At 35.6% G+C, this 21,529-nt stretch overlaps 2 protein-coding genes across 5 annotated transcripts in view; one reads left to right on the top strand and one right to left on the bottom strand.

Annotated features, from left to right (window-relative positions):
• LOC123322070 (furin-like protease 1) overlaps positions 1-13,936 on the bottom strand; it is a 52,642-nt gene extending 38,706 nt beyond the window's left edge. The window contains exons 1-2 of one of the 4 annotated variants that reach the window (XM_044909902.1): positions 13,778-13,936; positions 10,147-10,388 (exon numbers count right to left, since the gene is read on the bottom strand). In XM_044909902.1, coding sequence (XP_044765837.1) covers positions 10,147-10,323 — 177 coding nt within the window. In that variant the 5' untranslated portion in view covers positions 10,324-10,388; positions 13,778-13,936. Of the gene's footprint in view, positions 1-10,146; positions 10,389-10,705; positions 10,871-10,892; positions 10,917-13,726 lie in introns of those variants that run through there. The other 3 variants (XM_044909904.1, XM_044909905.1, XM_044909903.1) reach the window with 3 other exon arrangements.
• A 3,427-nt stretch (positions 13,937-17,363) lies between these two features.
• Positions 17,364-21,467, top strand: LOC123322077. Its single transcript, XM_044909917.1, has 7 exons — positions 17,364-17,716; positions 18,877-19,076; positions 19,139-19,344; positions 19,401-19,619; positions 19,702-19,930; positions 20,120-20,477; positions 20,633-21,467. The coding sequence occupies exons 1-7, from the start codon at positions 17,612-17,614 to the stop codon at positions 20,918-20,920; spliced, it is 1,605 nt and encodes a 534-aa protein (XP_044765852.1). The 5' UTR covers positions 17,364-17,611; the 3' UTR covers positions 20,921-21,467.
• Positions 21,468-21,529: the final 62 nt, after the last annotated feature.

The raw sequence follows: 21,529 nt of genomic DNA, 5'->3' as shown, positions 1-21,529 counted from the left end.
CAACAAAATCCTACTATAACAAAATTTCGATTGAAATGATAGCTGGATTCCAAACTGATGGTTCGGACCCATTTCTGTATAAAACACCAAGCACACTTGACCTTTGACTGAAATTGCGGAGGTCCCCTGTAAACGTCCAGAACGTAAATAAAGCATCAGTTACATGTACGCCAGTCCTTCTATCGGAACAATTTCAATTTGGTTCACGTTCAAATTAATCGAAGGTAACAGGCAAATTCAATTGTATCCCTCGTATAGTATTCAATTTAACTGATAAAAGGCTAAGTGGAAACCACAGAAAAACCACTTTATCCGACACCCTCGAACAATTAGAATGCATCATCGATATTCTATAACCCGCAAATTTACACATTAAAATATGCACCCTATCCAAGCTCGCTCGTTGGGTGACAGAAAAACGATCCCATTTGAATATTGCTCATTGTCGAGTAATAGATATAAGTTCTGAGCGTACATTCCTGAACTCTAAGTCAGTATTCGAAGAAATAATTACAATCTTTAATTTGCTTCTACGTCTGCGGCAAAATGAACCAAAGATAACGTCGAAAACATCGAATCATTTCCAATTTTTTTTTCAAGCTTCGAAGTATATTCAAATTATTGCATTTAATCCGAAAATTCCATGATTGGATCTACAAAACGAATGGATCAGACTCAATCGCCCGCTTTTGAAAAAGGACAACTGGAGGAATTTGAAAGAAAAGGACATAATATCAACATAACTTTATGAGTAAAATGTTGCGATCTCTGTGTAACATGACAGTTCAGTGAACCCTAAAACCGCATGTCAGTGCGCAAGCAGTGCCTGTAATAACTGTCCTGAATTCAGTAGAAATAATAATTGATTTTATGCGCATGACGGTAGCGAAGAGAATCTATCAGTATACCCATTATGCAGATAACGATCTCCGGTATTGGCTCCACAAAAGAATTCCTCGAAATAACTCAACTGGAATTAAATTTCCTAAATCAACCAAAATTGTATTATCAGTCATTAGATTAATGCATCTGTTTGAGTTCTTGAGCACAGCATCATTTGTGAATTCCATAATCATTCTATTACAACTTCCGGACGTGACAATATGGATTCAATTATCAATGAAGATAATATTTGCGGAAATAATACAAGAACAGATGAATCATTCAAGAGATGTATCAAATGGAAATATTGATTTTGGTAAAAAAATAATTTCAACATTCAACATGCCCTCAAAGTTTGTTCATGGGGTGTTGAATCTAGCTTCGTGAAATGAATCCAGAATACTTCATTGAATGACACAACCCTATAAAAGATTATTTGCGCTAATGGCCTACAACCTAGAGATATTGCAAAATGATATATGGACACAAAATCCTAAACATACATTCCTTGGTAGGGGTTCATGATGAGTCTAAACAAAACAAAACAAAACAGCGGCAAAGTTTGAATACGTAATATGTTAATTTTCTCTAATAAACTCGTATGTTGGATTCCTATTTATTAAATGGAACCTCGACCAGAAAGTTCGTTGGTGAGCTTGATTAGTAATGGTCCCATCCATGTATGCATGTATGCTTTAATCCAACCCTAATTCACTTTCTACCAGATCTGACCTATTTCACTTAATCAAACATTATAGTGTGGAATTTCACCCCCTGCAGAAACCACTACATTTGGCCGACGTTAAGTTGTATAACTACGCTTCTTCGATCGCATTCGCATTCTGATCAAAGCGGAAAATGATTTCAACATTCAAATGTCCATATTAATACTACTAAATTATAGGGTGTTCTCAAAATGACATCTAATAAAAACTCTCAATTCATATTTTTTTCTGAAGATCCCCGCACTAATCGGACAATCCCAATGTAATTGAAAAATGATATAATGATGACCGATAACGACTTTGATTTAATTAAAAACCTGATTCAAAAGCGGCATTTTTACCCAACAGTCGACTACTGTGGTAGAAATTTTTTTCCGGTTTAATCAGTTGATGCGATAAAATTCGTAATTACGATGTTTTCCACCGAAAAAATCACTTAATAGCGTAGGCACGCCCACCAAGTTATCAATAGATAATAGAGTCGAACGTTAGTAAACTTAGTCACTTAATGTAGGTTTTCCTAATTTGGAGATTATACTTCTAACCCTAACATATTTATCCCGACACATTTTCAACAGGTTCCAAAGTTTAATTCATTTGTATTCAAGCCGCACTAATTAATTAATTTTGGCAGCTGCTTCATTCGACTCGCCGAAAGTATTGTAAATGTAGACCAACAAAGTTTAAATTCATCCGCTTTTTTGGCGATGAGCAAACTTGGAGAGAACTCTCATCGAATTATCAATTCGAATGCATTTTTATAGCTGTTAATGAGGGGAGACAAAGCCAATTAGTAAAAGCAATCAAAACTACCGAAAAAAAAACACAAGGATTGTTTATGACTGAAGTTAAAGGAAAATACTTATGGGAAATTCATTAAATCACTGAATATACAAGTGTATCTCCAAGAAAGTTCTCATTTTGAATGCGAAAGGTCGAATTAATTATCCATCTAATAAATACCTGGATCGTATGAAGCTGCCTTATTGTTATGCAAGAAAATGAGATATACGTATAGATACAATACCGAATCCCTCTGTTTTTGACAGTGTCAAAAACTGATATTCATACTGTGACACGTCAGGTTTGAAAAAAAACCTGATATATGGCGCGAATGCGATATCACCGAATGCAGATTGGAAAAACTGAATGACGAAATACAAACAAAGTGTGCTGGTGAAGAATTAATACCATAAATTATTGCGAATGAGCCCGATGTGGAGAGTTGACAATGTTTGAATATTGCAAATGAATTGTTTCCCTCATAAACCATACGGAATTGGTTCATTTTTGCAACCCTCATGGAAGGGGCCTCACTCAGAGGAATATATTTGTTTCAGAATGAAAAATACTATATTCGGGAAGGATTTTTTTCAGGTTCGACTCCAAAGATTTGTAATTATAAATAATTAACTTATTTGATTCCACTCCAGTACTGAATAGCTCGATCCAAAGCAAGAAGTAAAGAGATAGTTTGATAATAATGAATATTTTTCCAATAAATCCAATAAATAATCGGTTAAAACACACATGGTCGATACTCAACTTCAAAACAATTATAACGTAAAACGAAAAGTGAATAGTCGATAACACAATTGCGTCCTAATTACCCAATTGCAAGCAGCTGTGGTTCAACTCATAACTGAATAAATACCACGATAAGGCATAAATACTATCATGAATGATAATTCCGTATATGGCGATTTCAGTAAATGAAAATATTGTCAGTATCCTAAGTTACTGACATGACTCAAAATTAGGGGTGGAATTTCTTGAACGAAAAAAAAAACAACTGAATAAACACTGAACTCGAAATATCCAGGTATTCCGCGATGACAGACAAGTGAATTTTATTCATTAGCAAGGATGTGAATTTGAAATTTCTTCAATTCAAGAAACTATCCTTCACTACACATGATGTAATTCCATTCATTCCATTTGTAACAAAACGAGGGGAGTGCGAAATAAATGGTGTGTACTAATTATTTATTCCGCTCAATGGAATTGAGGAAGTTGGCCCTCGAGAAATATAAATAGGTTGCTCCGTGAACTGTGCTATTTATAGATAATATTCAGTCGGTGTTTCATTGAATTTGTTAATACTTATAGGGATAATGAAGAAGCAAATGTAACTTTTTTTCAGAAAACTCAAATCATTTGTAATAATTGTGAAATTTATTTGTCCTTGTAGTAAGGCATATGGAATATTATTTAAACAAAAATATACTTTGCAAAATACGTCGGTAGTACTCAATCTTCATTAAATTTCATCAGGTTTATGAGTAGAAGCTAAGATTTTAATTTTATTCGTTCAATGAAGAACAATAATTTGGAAGATAACGATTCAACTGAAGCCGGTACTTCTTACACCTCGACCATTGTGCGGAAGCCATTTTCCTTCTCGAGTTTTCATCACTGTAGGGAAAATCTGACAAATCTGCTCGGAAATGACGGACGTTTCCCTTCCTAAGGAGGAAAGTGGCAAATCTAGATCAGTTGGCAGCGCCATCGGCGAGTGAACTTTCTTGGTGGAATTCCGGCTTCGGATTCAGACAACAACATTCGGAAGCAGCTTTTATAATAGGGAAGCGCGAAAGTTCAAAAAGGAATCTGAAAAGTTTGAATAATTGGAAGACAACGCCGAGTCGCGATAACGTCCAGGAAGAGACGAAAACGCGATTTGGGAGGGTTCACCGAACAAAAAGGTTAAAAGAAATAGATTACACTCAGAATCTGTTGACAGGCCGATAACGTGTGGAGACATTCGCGAGTTGCGGAATAACTTTGTGAAAATTATGTTCCAGATAAACTTACGAAAGCCAACACCGCAGTTACGATCTGTGTAATATGAGTGAAAAAACGTGTTATTCTGTTTATTGAAATAATTTTCAAACAGTATTTTGTAATTAATCGGAAAATACACAAGTTTGGAAGATCTGTAACATCTTCGAAAAGTAGTACGTTGACATACATTTTTCGACATCTGAATCCCTATATTCCATATTGGATCCCATTCTAAACGTTGTCACGTGCCCCCCCTCATCTGTTCGGAATAAAAGATAAGGCTTTCAAGAATAAATGAATAAATGCATCCATTTCCCTTCACTTGGGAATACCACGCTATAGACAATTATTAGATAAGCCCCTTGGTCCCGTAAACGATAAAGATTTCATGACTCTGCGGAGTACATAAATCTTAGTAATCTACATTCTTCAATCTTTCCTGAAATGTCTGAAGGACAAGTAAAATAAATTGCTCTACGGTTTTCATGCGGCATGGTTATCCATATAAAACCACTGTTTAATTAAAATGACCCCGGATGAACTTTTAAATTATTCTAGTGTGAAAACACTCCTTACACTCAGTCATGATTATCGACAATTTGGAGCAGTTCATCAATTTTCTACTTTCAATAATTTTTTTTTCGATTAATATCATCACAATGATTAAATGCTAGTGGCAACTTAGCACCTACTCAAACACAACGCTCAATTATTAGATTATATTTCAGTTATTCAAGTGCCAATGAGTGCCATTTAATAACTATGAAACAACAACGGTGCTTCAAAATTTTTATGTGGCACTCAATATTGATTGAACTTAATTTCAGAATAAGTGCTTTCAATTTTTCCCTTACTACACGACCGAGTTCAAGTATATCGCACAAAATTATACGCGAATGCCTCGGAATATCGAAATTTATTTCCAAGATACTTTGAATATATCGCGAACCCTCTTTCAATCCATACTGCCATCCAAGAGATAATATTAAGAACTCGAATTATCATAAAAGCCGAAGTCTGTTATAGAAAAGAACAAGAATCTCGAAGCTCTACATCCGACAAAAATTATGCAAGGAACCTGCAGACGAATGGCGACCCTAAAAAGGAGGAGATGCTGAAGAATAACTAGGCCCTCTTTTCCACATGATTTCTGGCGCATCGAAGTGTGCAATCTCTCGAAAGTATAACCAAACTGGAGGAATTTCATTTCCCGGTATTAAAAACATAACTGAATTTGTGAATTACAATTATGAAGATACATCGATATCACAGTGTCTAGTTTCGATACTGAAATGTGCAAACTGAGAACGAATTAACTGATTTTCACTAAGATGGGTTATTTATTTCAGGAGGATGAAGGTAAATACTTCACCTTCACAAGCTATAAATAATCCTAGTGCAAATCAGGTCATTCAGTTTAACATTTATTAAGTATTAAGAGCGGAAAACAAGAATTTTAAAATAACGCGTTGTGTCCAGTTCGTATCAGACAGCTGGCAAATTGTACTCAAAGGGATCAGTATAATTCGTGAAACATAATATATATGCGGGAAGGCGCAAGCATCCCTGAAAAAATATTGGTGTTATTTCAAGGCAAGGATATTTATCTGAGACGAAGGTGAGCAGAATAACGACGGTTCACTCCTAAGTTTCATCCAGGGAGAATCTATAGCTTTGTATTATTCTTCCTACGATTTTTGTTCTCTCACAAAAAGGATGATGGAGCTTAAGTGTTGGTACATTACGAAATATACGCTCTGCTCACGAGGTAACATTGGATTATAATCGAGAAATATGAATTCAACGTGTCCGTCTCATGTTCCGTAGGGACTGGAAAGGTTTTTCAGATTTTCATCACATTCCAAACTATTCATCTCCGAAATTTATTGTATCTTATGTAGTAAATGGGACAAGGTGATACTAACGTGAATTGTGAGAATTCATCACATTCTACTTTGTCTCCGTACAGAAAGCCTGAAAATATATCCTGGTCGCTTGAACGTAAACGAACTATGAAGCAGAATAATGAAGGCTTCTCTGTATTTAATCAAACTTCGAATGAATTCCGGTGGTAATGTAATTAATTTTTTTCTCATGACGGGTTATATGAGTATGACGCGTATTCAATTTGGAAGGGAATCAGGCGTCTCGTGAATAATGATCCTGCTGGGTCTGGGTACTTTTTCTGAATATCTAAAACATGGCCAGAGTGTTGATACTCAAGGTGTTCACGACACTCGTGATGAAATTATGCTTTCTGTTTTTCAAACAGGTGAATATTCATTCACCCACCGCTATTCTCATTCATTCATTCAATGGTACTAAAATATCAATTATATACATATAGTTCAGGAGATTTTGTTCATTAAAAATTGCATGGAACTGTTTTTGCAGTATTCCTATCAAAGCAGCTAATAATTCAATGTACATTTACTTCAACCAATTGATAAAACCAACCCCTACAATATAACCAGATGTTTCCCAACGCAACGCGCTTGTTCTTTCTATATTTTCATAAGAATTCTCTGTATTCTCAGGAGGCAACAACTGTGTTCCCCGAATTCATCGACATAATGTTGTTATGCGTATTCCAGTTTACTTCATTTGGCACATCCTTTTCGGGAGAAACTTTTATATCCCTGCCATTGAGTGCCCCAAAGCTAAGAATGCAGAGAACCCGTCTAGCTCCCTGAAGGGATGAATAACTTCATTTATTTCTGTCCTACTTGAAATATAATTTCTGATTGTCTTTCTTATCTGCCGGATGTTGCTCTGCTGGATATATCAAACATATTCAGAGGTCACCTGATGATTTCATCGTTGTTTTCCCGCAAGAATTCATTTCGCAAAACGACATGTTAGCATGATTGGATTCATGAATGAACAAGGTGAACCGGAAATGTCGAGGAATATTTCTAGGGATGATAGAATGTCAAAAATAAGTAGTCTTTATCCTATGCTATCCTCATGCTACAACCCCCCGAAAAGGCCAAAAGTTTATCGGTTTTTCCTACATTACTTCCGAAAAATTATTAATCGTTTCAGGTAATTCATGTTTGAACACTATAGCCTTAGCAAGGTGAACCAAGATCCTCTACCAGTACCTCTAAATAGTGCTAGTCGTGATGGAATAGCAAAATATTTCAACTGAACTCACTTACTGAGGGTGCTTCTCGCCCTTTGAAAGCTACCCTTAGTAAATCCAATGAATCGAAGTAGCATAACATTTTTTGGGACCCTGAAATCATGGTCAGAATTTGAATTCATTAGGATATTCCTTTCGGAAATTATGCATAATAAAAACTGATTATGTTATGTATTCCAGGCAATACAACATACATTTATTACCTTTTTCTCTTCGAGGACAATCTGTTCTTCCAAAAAAAATTGAATCGCAATTTAAGTGGCATAGTTCAAGAGTCCGACTGGCCGATTTCAAGGTCTAAAAATTTAACACATCGATGTGGAAACTCGGAGACTTTTGTAACTAGTACCAATTTCAATCGATATTTGTATTACGGTAATGAATTCAAAAGTAGTTTTCTTTCAAACATATAGCTTATATAACCTCACAGTATTTCAAATATGAAATTATGCCCACCCCCAAATCACTCCTGGGACCGCTACGGTTCAAGGCAGGACAAATCCACAATAAAGCCATTTAGCTGGGGAATAAGAAAAAACAGTGATCACGTTAATCAAATTGGATGAATTTCTTTCGGAAAGAGCTGAAAAAGCAACGCTGTAAGACCTCCATGAATATATCAATCGAAGTATACGTGAAAATGAGCTCGAGTAATGATCCGAATAAGGGTTGATACAAAAAAAAAAGCATAATCCACGTTATCTTCATCGTCATACACGAGAAGGGCTAGAGCAGAGATTGGAATCAAATGACACAGCAGCAAAAGAGCAAAAATTAAAACACCTTCCACTTCATCTTCCACTCTATCGGGTCGTGTTTGAATGAAGGAAGTTGCCTCGTCAGTATTTTTTGTGAAGACAAAGAGGTATCCACTAGGAAGCTTGGCAAGATCAAAAGATTCAAAAGTCCCTTTATCATAAACAATGAATAGGAGAAATGGAGAACTTTCTCAATTTTAAAATCGCTTTTTTATCTCTGCCTTACTTCCTCATTTACGTGAAGCCCATACAACAGCGAGAATTGTATTCGTTAAGTTTCGTGCAGACTGCACCATCTGAAATGTTATAACGAGAGACGTCCCCTTCGTATCATTCTAATCAGATTCTAAAGTTTTTCCTCTTTCTCCTCAACCTAACAACATTCCGGAAATATACATTTTGTGTAGTACATTGTCATCTCGGAATGACTAATGAAAGAAATATTGATTGAAGGATATTTTGGGGGGTGCTTGCATTTTTCTTGAAACTATTAACTTATTTATTATGAGTTTTTTTCCCATCATTTCGAGGGTGAAAAGCGCGGGTAAAAAGCCCGGTGGGAAAGCGCGGGTAAAAAGCATGGGTATATCGTGGGTGGAAAGCCTGGGTGATATCGTGGGTGGAAAGCGCGGGTAGAAAACATGGGTATATCGTGGGTGGAAAGCCTGGGTGATATCGTGGGTGGAAAGCCTGGGTGATATCGTGGGTGGAAAACCTGGGTGTTATCGTGGGTGGCTAGCGTAGGTGATATCGTGGGTGGAAAGCGCGGGTAGAAAGCGTGGGTGGGAAGCGAGGGTAGAAAGCATGGGTATATCGTGGGTGGAAAGCCTGGATGATATATCGTGGGTGGAAAGCGCGGGTAGAAAGCATGGGTATATCGTGGGTGGAAAGCCTGGGTGATATCGTGGGTGAAAAGCGCGGGTAAAAAGCGAAGGTGATGATTTCACGAACAAGATATGATCTGATTGAAAAGGATTTTCAAACGCTCAAGAAACTTAGGAAGCCTATTTCTTTCTCGTTTAGATTTAGTATGATTGAAATAGAATGTTTGGAAAAATTGCAAATTTCGAAATGTTTTTCTATCCGATTTGATAAAACACTCAAGTAAAATTTACTGTCGTACGGTAAATTTAATTAACACTTGCACGTGAAGGCATCAGTTTCGTTTATTTATCTCCAAATAAATTCCAACGAAACAGTAATTGTCTACACAACATGTTCGTATGTTAAATTTAATAACTAGAATTTCTGCGCCGAAGATAACGGAGTTTCGATAATTGAACGGCAAGATTTTTTTTCCGTGTTAACTGTTGAGGTGTAGAAGCTGTCGGTATACGTTCACTCCAAAAAAGCCTTTCAAAGCTGAAAATTCAAGTGGCACTCGAAGGGGGTGACTTCAAATAACTAGTATCAGGTTGTGTATATCATAAAAGAATGTTTTTATGGACGTGAACAGACTTGGAGAGACTTTCGATTAATTGGACCTTTTCACCTACTTTCGCAATTTCGAAAGTCTTAAAACAAAATATACGATACTACAAATTCTTGTTAGTGATAGGAACCAATTAATGAGTTATTATCGAAATATAACGCATTTATTTATTTCAAATAATGCTCTTCAACGACTCATCATAACAGATTAAATCAAATAGTAAACATCTATCTGCATTAACTGCTGATTAGAAGTTTATTATTTGCACGCTTCAAATAAGAGTAAATATTCGGATAGGCGAAACTGTTGATGCAGATACAAAGAAAAAAACCACCGAAAACAAGACCATGCGAAGCAAAACGCACTGTATATCCGTTTCCTATATGAAATGGAAAAAAATCATTATAAAACACAATCTACCTGTCCCCTATTGATGAAGCCATGGTCCCTAGCAACTCTGTCAGCTACTTCTTTTCCACCTTGTATGTGAACCGCCCATTGGTGTGTGAAATGAGCGCTCACCAATATGTGTCGTGCGAGGAAGACCACAATAAATGGCACAACACTGGCTTTCACTTGGCTAGTCCACATCCACATGTTTAAAAATAAATCCACGAATTGACTACCTATGAATCGTCGTTTCCACCTGTCGACGCAAAGTTCTGTAACAAAAAATAGGTAGCATCTGTTAGCATCTGCCAAAATACCCTCAGAACATATAATAGCAAAGATATTCCTTGAAAGATTGTGAGCTGAATGAAAGTGGGGGGTAAGGAATTCCATCGTGCAGGTATCCATCATGCCAGTTACTTTAGGGTTAACTTTACAAGAGTAGGTATACCGTTCTTGAAAATGTACCTGACTGCAATTTGCTATGGCGCGTGCAATGCACCACCAATTCTCATACATATAACAGATGGGAAATATTACAATGATTAATTATTTAATTGAGAACAGATTTCATGACATGTCCACTCACCCCTCAATGAAAAATATTCACAGAATCAATAATTGATTCAGAATATTATCCGATTGAGCATACGACGCAAACAAATTGGATCCATAATTTCAAAACAGTTTCAATATTCGCCATCAATTCTGCAGTTCGCCACTCTCAAGCACTTGTTTGTGGATGTATTTATAACTAAACAAATTATCTCACTTACAAGAAAATGTTTCGCATACACAACGCTATCGCGGCTGAACTACTCATACGCCTATTACTGATTAGTTGAAGTGAGTCCCCAGACTGCTGATGTAATAATCAGAATCTCTCATAACACAGTAATTTAGTGTAAAAAGCCGATAAGATAAAGCAGAACATTTCATGCCACTGTCCTTCAATTACATACATCAACCAAGACACTAGAGGAACCAAGAAATTGCAAGATGGCTCTACCAGAACAGTTTATAGGAATATTGATGAAAACCGATGATAAGCGTAAGGCTAGTAGAACCATATTGGAATTTTTGGTTTTTTTTCCTGGCCATAATTTTAGGCTAGTGAGAATTCATCATAGATTCTGGTTATGCAGATCCTTCCACATTTTGCACATATTCCACAGATGGTTAGGGAATGTAGAGCACATATCTTGGTCTATTATTCCAATTCCAATGGAATGAAGGATGTTATTCTATGTATACTTACTATTGTATACATAGCGCTACACTCAAGGAACTTTTCGAAAGATTAACAATATTTCGATTGAATCAAATTTTCAAGAATTCTTCAAGATGATGCTAGATAATCATAATTCCTTGAATGAGATAGCTATGCAAATAATTCGGGTTTAGCGGTTATTTACATAACATCATTGTTTATAATTATGTATCTGATATTTGATTGTGGATTTTGGGAATCTTATAATTCTTTTCAAGCATTTAAAAAGGGTTTTACCAGTCCATTCAAGACTTCAATCCTCAATTTTCGGAATAATTTTTGTCGCGTTTACCGAACGCCATGTATGCCAATACAAATCGAACAATCTTCGCGCTCTGCTGATTCCAATTTCCATTTGAATACAGAATTAACTATAACAGAGAAGACCGATGTTTATGAAAAGCAAATTCCAGGAATTATTCAATTTGCCAGTACTTCCCAGTCCTTTGAGAAAAAATCGTATCGTATACATTTTGTTGGAATTATTTATTTAGTAAATAAACGAGAATTTCGCAAAACAGTAAGAATACACATCATAATTGATCGGCAAATATATTTACAGAATGCTTCTGTAATGCTTCTTGATTGAGAATGAATCAAAGGTTGCACATACATATTGATACTCGATAGACCCTATGATCATATTCATTTAAACTGAAAGCTTGCATGAAAATTGAGTGTCACAAGTTAGCCTATTGTTCGGACGAAAAAACGCGGCCATTCATTTTCTATTTTTCATGTATCTATTATGAGGGATTCAGACGTGGGCACCGCACCATAGAAAGACTGTGTTGGTGATTGTCGGTCCTTTGAAAACACGGCTGATAGGCTGAAAACCGCCATAAAAACAACTGGAAAATCCAAATAAAAGCCCGTTTACACGCTCAAGCCGCTTGCGCAAACTGGTTTGTGCAAGCCGACTTGAACAATTTTTGATGTCACATATTCGATTCGGCTTGCACAAACTGCCAGTTTGCGCAAATAGTTTGAGGGTGTACTACTCAAGAGAGTAAAACGACATATCGAAAAAGTGAAGTTTATTCACTCAAGTTTCATAGTTCTAGGCACATCAACATGGGGTACTGCCCATAATAAATAAGAAGTTACATATGAAAATGTGTTAAAGGTGTTTCGACTGTGTTATACCGGATCCAGATTTACACATCAACGTTCCGCGCACTGCTGCGCCACGTGGGTGGTAATTTGACGGATCTTTGAAAATATCATTGCACATAGCTTGAAAGCATGTACTACCGTCTAATACCCAGCATAAAAACAATATATGTGTTGCCCCAGCAGAAAAAAAAATCTGATGTGGAGCTCAGAGATCTAGCAACCCACGGAGATCCTCTGTTTGAAAGTTAAATCCTAGCATCCCTGAATACGCCTTCGAAAATAAGTTTAACATAAAATTATTAGTGAAATCATTCATGAGGGTAATGTCGTTCGCAAAGTTATCATGCTTTCAAGCTGTTCATCCTTCATAAGGTCATGCCTTGATATACATACTACATTTACTCCATGTATTCGTTTCTAATTAAGAGGTCACCTAGATTGGATTATTTATTCAAACTGTGATAAGCTGAAAAAGCCCTTCGAAATGCAATTACTAGCTGCAGATAATTATTCTTTTTGATCTTCGATATTGACGATTCCATACACATTTATGAGCATGGCATCATTATTGACACATTTCAAAGTTTAGGGCTCTGGGAATCAAACTAGGAGCTTCTCTCAAAATCGAAATGACCGTTTTAAAATTAAAACTGGAGCTCAAGGATGAAAACACCTGTTTAATCGTGTTTGGTTTTGTGATTTCAAGCGTACATATTTCCATATCATAGTAGTTTTCATCGATTGAGATTTTTCTAATTGTAGTCAATTTTTGGTTTTGAGAGTCTGGCATGACTACGGCGATGTATAAACAATTAAACTAGACTTCGTTCAAGTATAATTCCGCTCAGCAAACGATCCATGATGGGTAACCCAACAACCTTGTTTGCGAATAGATATAAACACCTTGTTATTTTAGAATATCTGTTTAATTTTTGTCGGCGATTACAATCACAGATGCGAAGGTGAGTAGTTGTGAAACAATGTTTAGAGCTTCAAACAAAGTACAACAACTGTTATCCACAAAGATTCGAGTTCATTGTAACTCTCAGAGGAAGTAGCGTGTTAGGAGACTAAGATGAAATTAGTTGTAATTCATTTCGAGCAGGTACCCTAGAGGGTCAATTGTTACAGGTAAAAGTTCTTAGTTTACACAGTCATTCTTCGGACGAACCTCATCCACAAAAGGAAGGTAATCTTAACCACAAACTGAACGAATTATCTTACAAAATGAAAGGTATCCATATTCGTTTTTCTGCTAAGTACTTTACTACGTACCGGTCGAATTGACTGACCACAGTCATGTTAACATGACACTGTTTTCGATGACATGTGCGTAAGTCACGAACCGCGAGCCGAACAAACACAACCGTCCACACCTCTCGCTGAACTGGCACTGACTGTACGTAGACGTAGCGGGTTTCGTACGAATCCGAGAGCCTCAGCAACTCGATCTTCATCTATGCGTTGTTTACAACGAGCGAGGAAGGATGCGCCACAAAATCAGTGCGAAAATAGGTTGCCCATTTCACATAAGCAGCAACGTTTTTGGAATTCCAAAACTGATCGGAATACTTTTACTAATTCATCATTCACTCGCTATTGTATAATATTAAATTTCTTGTAGGATTTATTATTATTGCAGACTCTTCCCATCTTTTTTGATCAATCCATGCAACGTTTCTGGAAGGATTCGCCAGCCGTCTTCAGGGAGTATATCGTTTCCAACCATGAACGTAGAAAGGTAGAGGCCAACGTGGGTACGCCCCCTCCCATTTTTGATAAAAATTATAAAATTAAATCTAATACCGTGCATATGCCGTTCGAACCGAGGAAAGTTTTTTGAGCTACAAAGATTAACCTTCTCTTTCCACATATATGAGAAGGATACTGATGCAAGGCAAGTTGCTGTGGCTGACTGGAGCTGGGCTGTGGGCTTCACTACGCAATCTGTTGCTGAGACCAGAGACAGCCCTCCGCTCAGCTCAGTTCAACTCTGGTGGCTACAGACAGAGTGCCATCACGTCACCTCAAAAAGTGACAAAAGTGTGGTTCGAAATATTCCAATAGGTTATCAACTATCTAGAGCTACACTGATGGTACCAGAACACTTTAAGGAGTGATTTCTCTTTAAAGGATTCCGCACATGAAATCACTTGAGCTCACGTGACGTGATAGCAGTCTGGAATCCTATTAAACCACCATATGTTGAAACGTCAGCGACCCAATGATTAAAACCGATTTAAATAGAATTCTAACATATCAGAACTACAAAATAAAACAAATTTGAAAGATACTGCTGGGATACTGCTCGAAGAAGGGTGGCGAATGTTTACAGATACGTAATAAGGTGATTTAAGTCTTTCATTGACTTGAGAACTGCACAGTATCTATTCTGTGTGGCTTGAGTCAGCTTCGCTAGACTTATCGATGGCTTTAATATGGACTGATCCTATGAAATATTACGAAATCTGCCTTGCTGATAAGGTGAACAATATACGGTAGAAAAAACTTTTTCCTTCGATGTCCGACATATATAACTAACGACAATTATTACTCGCAATATGAGGTACAATAATCAAATGGGAAATTGAATCAATTGAGCGGCACCAATAACTATTAGATGAGATCTGAATTGTATTAGCTAAATATTATAATTTGGTATCACGAATCACCATGAGCTTCGAAAATTCAGAAAATATTCCTAAAAACGTGATGGTTCATTTCAAATGCTCATTTTCACATCAACTGAATTTTTCGTCCTGTCCTTTTACTCCACACAATCAAAAATTTAGGACTGAAATCATGCTCCTCCGCCAAAAAAAGAGGCGTTAACTATATGCTTCCCAAGTTACACTTCCTCGTATTGAGTGTTGCATAAGCTCTTTCATCAAATTATTTTCTGAACAATACACTATTAATTATTGGTATTAGCATTGAGTATTTATTGAGGTTTAATACTCAATGTTATTAGTATGATTTTCTCGACAATTTGCCTTGGGGCTATAGCAATTTAATGATGAAATAATAATAATAAATGATTTAATAATTAGAATAATATAGTGGTTGAAGAGAAACTCAATCATCGTAGGAAGTCGAAAGGAAAAATTTGGAAGAACACGAAAAAAGGAAAATATTTTTGAAGCCTACATTACTATACATTTGTATCAGTGTCTTAGAGAATCGTCAAGAATATTTCTTTTAATGATATTGATACTCAGATGCCTCTCAGCCACCGTTTTTCACTAGTGTTATACAAAAGGAAACATTCTCGTTGAAGAAAAAATGGTGGTATCTTCAATTGCTGAACTCCTTAATGAAGAGTGATTATTTCAATTGCGTCATTATGCGTACTTTGATTTAATCCGTAAACCACCTTTATTTCCAAGAAATTCTACGTACATTCATTTATCAATCTAACAATTACTCATTCGAAAGAATTTTGTTGATTTACTAAGCCTAGTACAGGCTCGAAACCGCGGGAGGGTAGGTGTCTACAAAGCCTAGTGCATACTAAAACTTGTAAGGACTCGATAACATGTATCTAATATAAATGCAGATAAAAATTAACGTTAATTTCAATCATTTCCTGCCTTGATTGGGGAAAATAACCAAATTTTGATCTATTCAATTTATGCCCAGATATAATACCATATTTATTCACTAAAAGTTAATAAGAAAGCTATTAATCAGACCAGATAGTTTCCGGATCAAAAATTGGTGAATGGTCAGCTCATTGAACTTTCTCCATCAAAACGGAGTTACGCTAACGGTACAACCAGAAGTACCAGAACCAACGGTTTCTGCTCATGTCTCTTTCCATCTCTAACCAATACTGATTCCGAAAAATATTGACTCAAGAGCAAGTGGGACCTGGAGTCCAATTTAATTCGAAAAAATTCAAAATTTTGAAAGTGAACAGTAACTAAAAAAAACAGCTTCTATATTTGTGGAATGAATTCAGGAAAAATGTCCTTCATCCCCGAAACCAGTCATTTTGTCATTATTCTACAGCAACAGTTCTAATCTGAACTGTACTGAGTCCAGAGACTCCTGAGACCTGAAGTACTATTCATATTATTATATCGAATTAATCAAAACATGTATTATATACACACTTTCATTATTTTTTCAATACATAAGATTTTATGAGTATATGCAGAAAGCTAGAAATCATATTTCAGAATTATTTACAAATGATCCGAGTCAACCTTTTGGAAAATTAAAAATGTGCTTTATAGAGCCTGCTTTTTCACCAGACTAAGGCTCTGGTAACAGAGTATCTCACGAGTGAATACCATTCCGTAAATTCCACGAAAATTAATTTTCTCAAACGAACGAAGACAAATGAAAAACTTGTTGGTCGACTCGACCAAAACAAAATTGTCCCTAAACAGCGCCTTGCGATTTTCGTAATTTTTGTCTGATTTTTTAAATGTTGGAGCGTTTAAAGGTACCGAAAAACCTATTTACTTTGCATACCACTCCAAGTTTCTCAAGTAACATGACTTATGGCTTAGAATTATCAGATTTTCAAGGGTCATTGAAAAACTGGGGGCACTGAAATTGTAGTGTAGGTGGTATCTGACGACACGGTCAAAAAATAAGCAAAGATAACAAGTCGTTTTTCTTTGGAATAATAATAATAATAATGATATGATCTGGGAAGTAAGATACAGCGTTGTCGAGCCGAATAAATGCATTGAAGCGGGTGAAGGTGAACGAAAAGTCCACGCCCATCCCTAAAACTCGTTCAATTCTTTTTGAACTTTCTTAATTCTTTCTTGGAAGAATCAGATGCTTATTCCCATTCCATCCGCAACTACGAATGGAGAAACTCAAGTGAATGCCTTTCATATGGAAGTCATGACTCACGGCCACAGGTTCCTATCCTATTAATGAGTGAAACAACAGCAAAGTGGCAACTGGGTTCCTGACGTCAGTTATTCCACGCTGGCTATCGAAATCCGAAATCGGGAGCATATTGCGACTATTATGAGCAGAAAGTTCCTGTTAGGAAATCTGGAGTGAAAATGTTCGATGTTATGGCTAACTAGTAAATACGTATGTTAAGGTTGTGTCACAAAAGTGTTTTCGTTAGTGCATTGGAATATGAGTTTCTACGACATTTTGGGTAGCGATGGGGAGCTGGATTCAAAGTTAGACATGGATAACATCGATATGTCCATCGATTATAGTACGCCAGAGGAGTTATTGGTTCGTAAACATTAATAACCTTTATTTAAATAACTGAAAAAATGGTATAGCACTATACTGCTATACTCTTGTTGAGCCTTTAAAAATGTTTTACGCCCTTAAAATCGCTTGACTTGACAGAAATAAGGTTAGGTGCTTAAGTTATAATGGAGTGTTTCAAAGTCCTAAAAATTAAATTCAGTTCAGATATTGAAATATTTTCTCTTCGCTTATCTTTTTTTGATTATTGTCATTTATTTACTTTTAATTACGCGTTATCGACCATGGCTTCTAGGAGCTTAATGATGCATTTATCCAGCCTTTCTAAGAACTAAGTCAGCTTCAGTTCTTAAAAACGGTAGAAACTGCATAAACGTACTCATTAGTTTTTTTTTAATTATTGAATTTTTAGATATTCTTGGTTATCAGTTCTAGAGATGCTGTTTAAGCGCACTAAAACAGATATGTTTCTGTTATGTTCATCAACTTTCCCATATGCTAGTCCATGTGCTTTTTGATTGATTGATTCAAGCTTGATCCACGTCTACTCAATATGAAAAATTATCATTTTGTATACCAGCCCTGAACAGTTATTAAAAAGAAAATCGCTATTGATCCGATTTTACCCCGATTTTTGTTGATGTTAAGTTTTTTTCTATCAAAAACAACTACAGACGAATTCGAATATCTCTGAATAATAATACCAAAAGTATTATATTTTTACAAATGTATGATATTTGTAAAGATTACTCGGTGCTTTTGACCGTATGCACCCTTTCATTAAACAAAGATTAAATTCTTAAACCGCGTTTATTTCATAGCGGTGGTCCACCACTAAATTTATTAATTCGTCGAAGTTTCGGTTCAAAGTTTGAACCTGCAATAGGCAATAAAATACTGAGATTTTTAGAAACATCAACTTTTACGGAATCTTGAGAACAATGACGAAATCGATAGACAACGATAGAATTCTGACAAGGCTAGATTGATTCACTTTGATGCTGAGTTGAAATCTTAATTTTTGAATCGTTTGTCTTCGACTGTGTACATAAATGTGTATGTACATAACGCGAAATTGTAATTAGACTATTTCAGAGACGATATAAATAAATTAGTAAAAGGTTGACAAAAATTTTTTTGATGGAATTGGAAGGACCCACTTCAGATTATTATTTTTGCAGTCATCCGAATTTTTTACCTCCTGCCAATCGTTTGGAGATCCTGTCTCTGCAGAACAAGGGAAATGTCAAGATGTAATAAATTTCGAGGACGATATAAAGTTCCTTAGTGAAAATAGCTCCAGTCCAGAGGTAATTTATTCTCCAAGAAGTATAGCTTCAGAAAGTGAAAAAAGCAGCATTATTGAGTCAGCAGATGAAAGGTGATTGGTAGTGTTTTAATTAGTAGTATTCATTATTTGTATATATGAACTTATATTTACAGTGTTTCTTCTATCGCAAATCACCCTATTGAAGAAACGGACGAATCGCTAATAATGTCTTTCTTGGACCAAAATGGAAGCATCAAAATTATAAATACTCCTAATAAACCTACAAACCCAGTCATAAAGCGAAATAAATTGACGAAAATTGTGGTACAAACTCCTAATAACAACAGAAAGATTCTAGTTACAAAGCCTATGCATCCTAGTAAGTTTCCCATTAATTTTCTCCATGAAAAATGCCACCACAAAGTGTTTTTTCAGATCAGATGAAAACTACAAATGTGAAATCTAACAAAAAGATACTCAAAGTACATAATATCACCTCTAATGGCCGTTCTGTACTCCTTCCCCTCCATATGAACTCTTTCAAAATTCTGAATGCCAGTGACTTGAAAACCGAAAACTTTAAAGTCACTTCTTCAACTGGCGATAACACATTTACACAATGCAGAATTAAACCACTCTCTCCTGAGTCTGAAGGTATCTTTGCGAAATTAATTGAATCAATACTAAGTTTTACCAAAAATTCATAATTAAATCTATCTTTATTTGTTTTTACCAGATGAAGTTGATATAGTTTCATCTACTGAAAGCCAACATCCAGCACTGAATCTTACAAATGAAGAAAAAAGGCTTCTTTCTAAAGAAGGAATCAAACTTCCATCTCATTATCCACTAACTAAGAATGAAGAGAGAGAATTGAAGAGAATAAGAAGAAAGATTAGGAACAAAATTTCTGCACAAGATTCACGAAAACGTAAAAAGGAATATGTGGATGGATTAGAAGAAAGGTAGATAACTGAACTGAATAGTCAATTATTCAATTCAATAAACAATTCAAAAGTATTCAATTCAAATAAATTTAGCATTGGCATGATGTCAGGGGATCATTTGTTTATTAACGAAAAATACAACAAGCCCGAGATATGAAGAAACAGTTGCAATTTGGTCATTGAATCAATGTATATGGTTATTTTCAGAGTCAAAAGGAGTTCTGAAGAGAAAAAATTCCTGTTACACCGAATAAAACAGCTTCAAAGACAAAACAACAAATTAATGTCTCACTTCTCCAAGCTGCAGGAGCTCCTTTTTAAATCATCAACATCAAAGGCTACTCCAAGTACATGTGTTATGGTTGTTCTTCTGTCTGCCCTTTTGGTTTCTTTACCAAACATTCGTTTGCCTCAAAAGGAAATGAGTGAAGCTGAACAAGGTGCTCGGAGGGCCTTATTGTCTAGTCAGATAGACGAAGATCTACACTTGGATGAATTTTTGATTTTCAAGGATGATATAGAATTACCATCTGAAATGATGGAATCGGAAAATATTACTGAGAAGGTAACAAAAATTATTACTTTTAGGTCCCCAGATTATTTTTGGGTAAATGGAATTCATTTACCTGATCACACAAATTAAAATAATGTTTTTTCCAATGTGAATTTGGCTTCAGCACGAAGAAAATAGTATTTTTTTATTCTAATTTTTTTTTTTAGGAGTTGTCTACTTTGCTGAATAGTGCAGAGAAAGGTTGGAATGAGAAGAAGAGTATTTTCAGTCAAGTTATTGAGAATGTAAGCAGGTGGCTTGGCAAGGAAAAAAATTTGCCATCAAAACCCATTTTCGCTGAGCCAGACATCGATGAAGGGCCTCCACCGAAAAGAATGCGTTTAGATCTCAATTTAGATAGGTTTTCTTCTGTTGATTTTGAAAATACTCCTTTGGATCCAAAGTTAGACATGGTTGCAACGATGTTCACGATACAAGATACCAAGAAAAAATGAATTTTTCTGAAAAAGTGCAAGTTTCATGGATTCTCCAAAAGAACTCTGAAACAGGAATTTTTTCCAAACAAACCCTTTTAAGAACATTATATTTCACAGAGTTTCATTGATAGTACAATGTAAATAAATGAGAACTGTTTGTAGTGAGTTTATTTGCATGATGTGAAGAAAATTATTTCCAAATTAGAATGTGTTACATTCAATTAGAGAATTTTTACTATTATTATATTTTCATAGTTTATCGTTGATTGCTTAGTATGTTTAACTATACTGTTCATAATAATTTCTATATTTTATTATTGTTTTTGAGTGATTTTATGTTTGCATTCCAATTTTTATCATACGATGAATCATTCAAAGTTGTCCTCTATTTATTAAGACTATATATGTCGGGAAAAAATTTACATATAATTGCAATGTTTTCAGTAGTTCTGTAAAGAATTGATGTACGATGTAATGATTTGAGTTCTTCCCATTCCCCAATAAGCTCGAAATTGTAGGCTCTTTTAAGGTTTGTGGAGAATAACCAATAAAGAAATAATATAAAGTTTTTGTCGTTATTTGCAATTGAAACCTTCAACTTTAAATTTAGGTAGTGCAAGTTGAAAG

The sequence above is a fragment of the Coccinella septempunctata genome, chromosome X, assembly GCF_907165205.1.
Source record: "Coccinella septempunctata chromosome X, icCocSept1.1, whole genome shotgun sequence".
NCBI classification, from domain to species: Eukaryota; Metazoa; Arthropoda; class Insecta; order Coleoptera; family Coccinellidae; genus Coccinella; species Coccinella septempunctata.
This window is presented reverse-complemented; position numbering and strand designations above follow the sequence as displayed.

Coding starts and splice junctions, on each gene's coding strand:
- LOC123322077 (XM_044909917.1), top strand. CDS start 17,612: ATGAGTTTCTACGACATTTTGGGTAGCGATGGGGAGCTGGATTCAAAG. Junction 19,345..19,400: donor TACAAAGCCTATGCATCCTA/GTAAGTTTCCCA, acceptor GTGTTTTTTCAG/ATCAGATGAAAACTACAAAT. Junction 19,931..20,119: donor GTGGATGGATTAGAAGAAAG/GTAGATAACTGA, acceptor GGTTATTTTCAG/AGTCAAAAGGAGTTCTGAAG.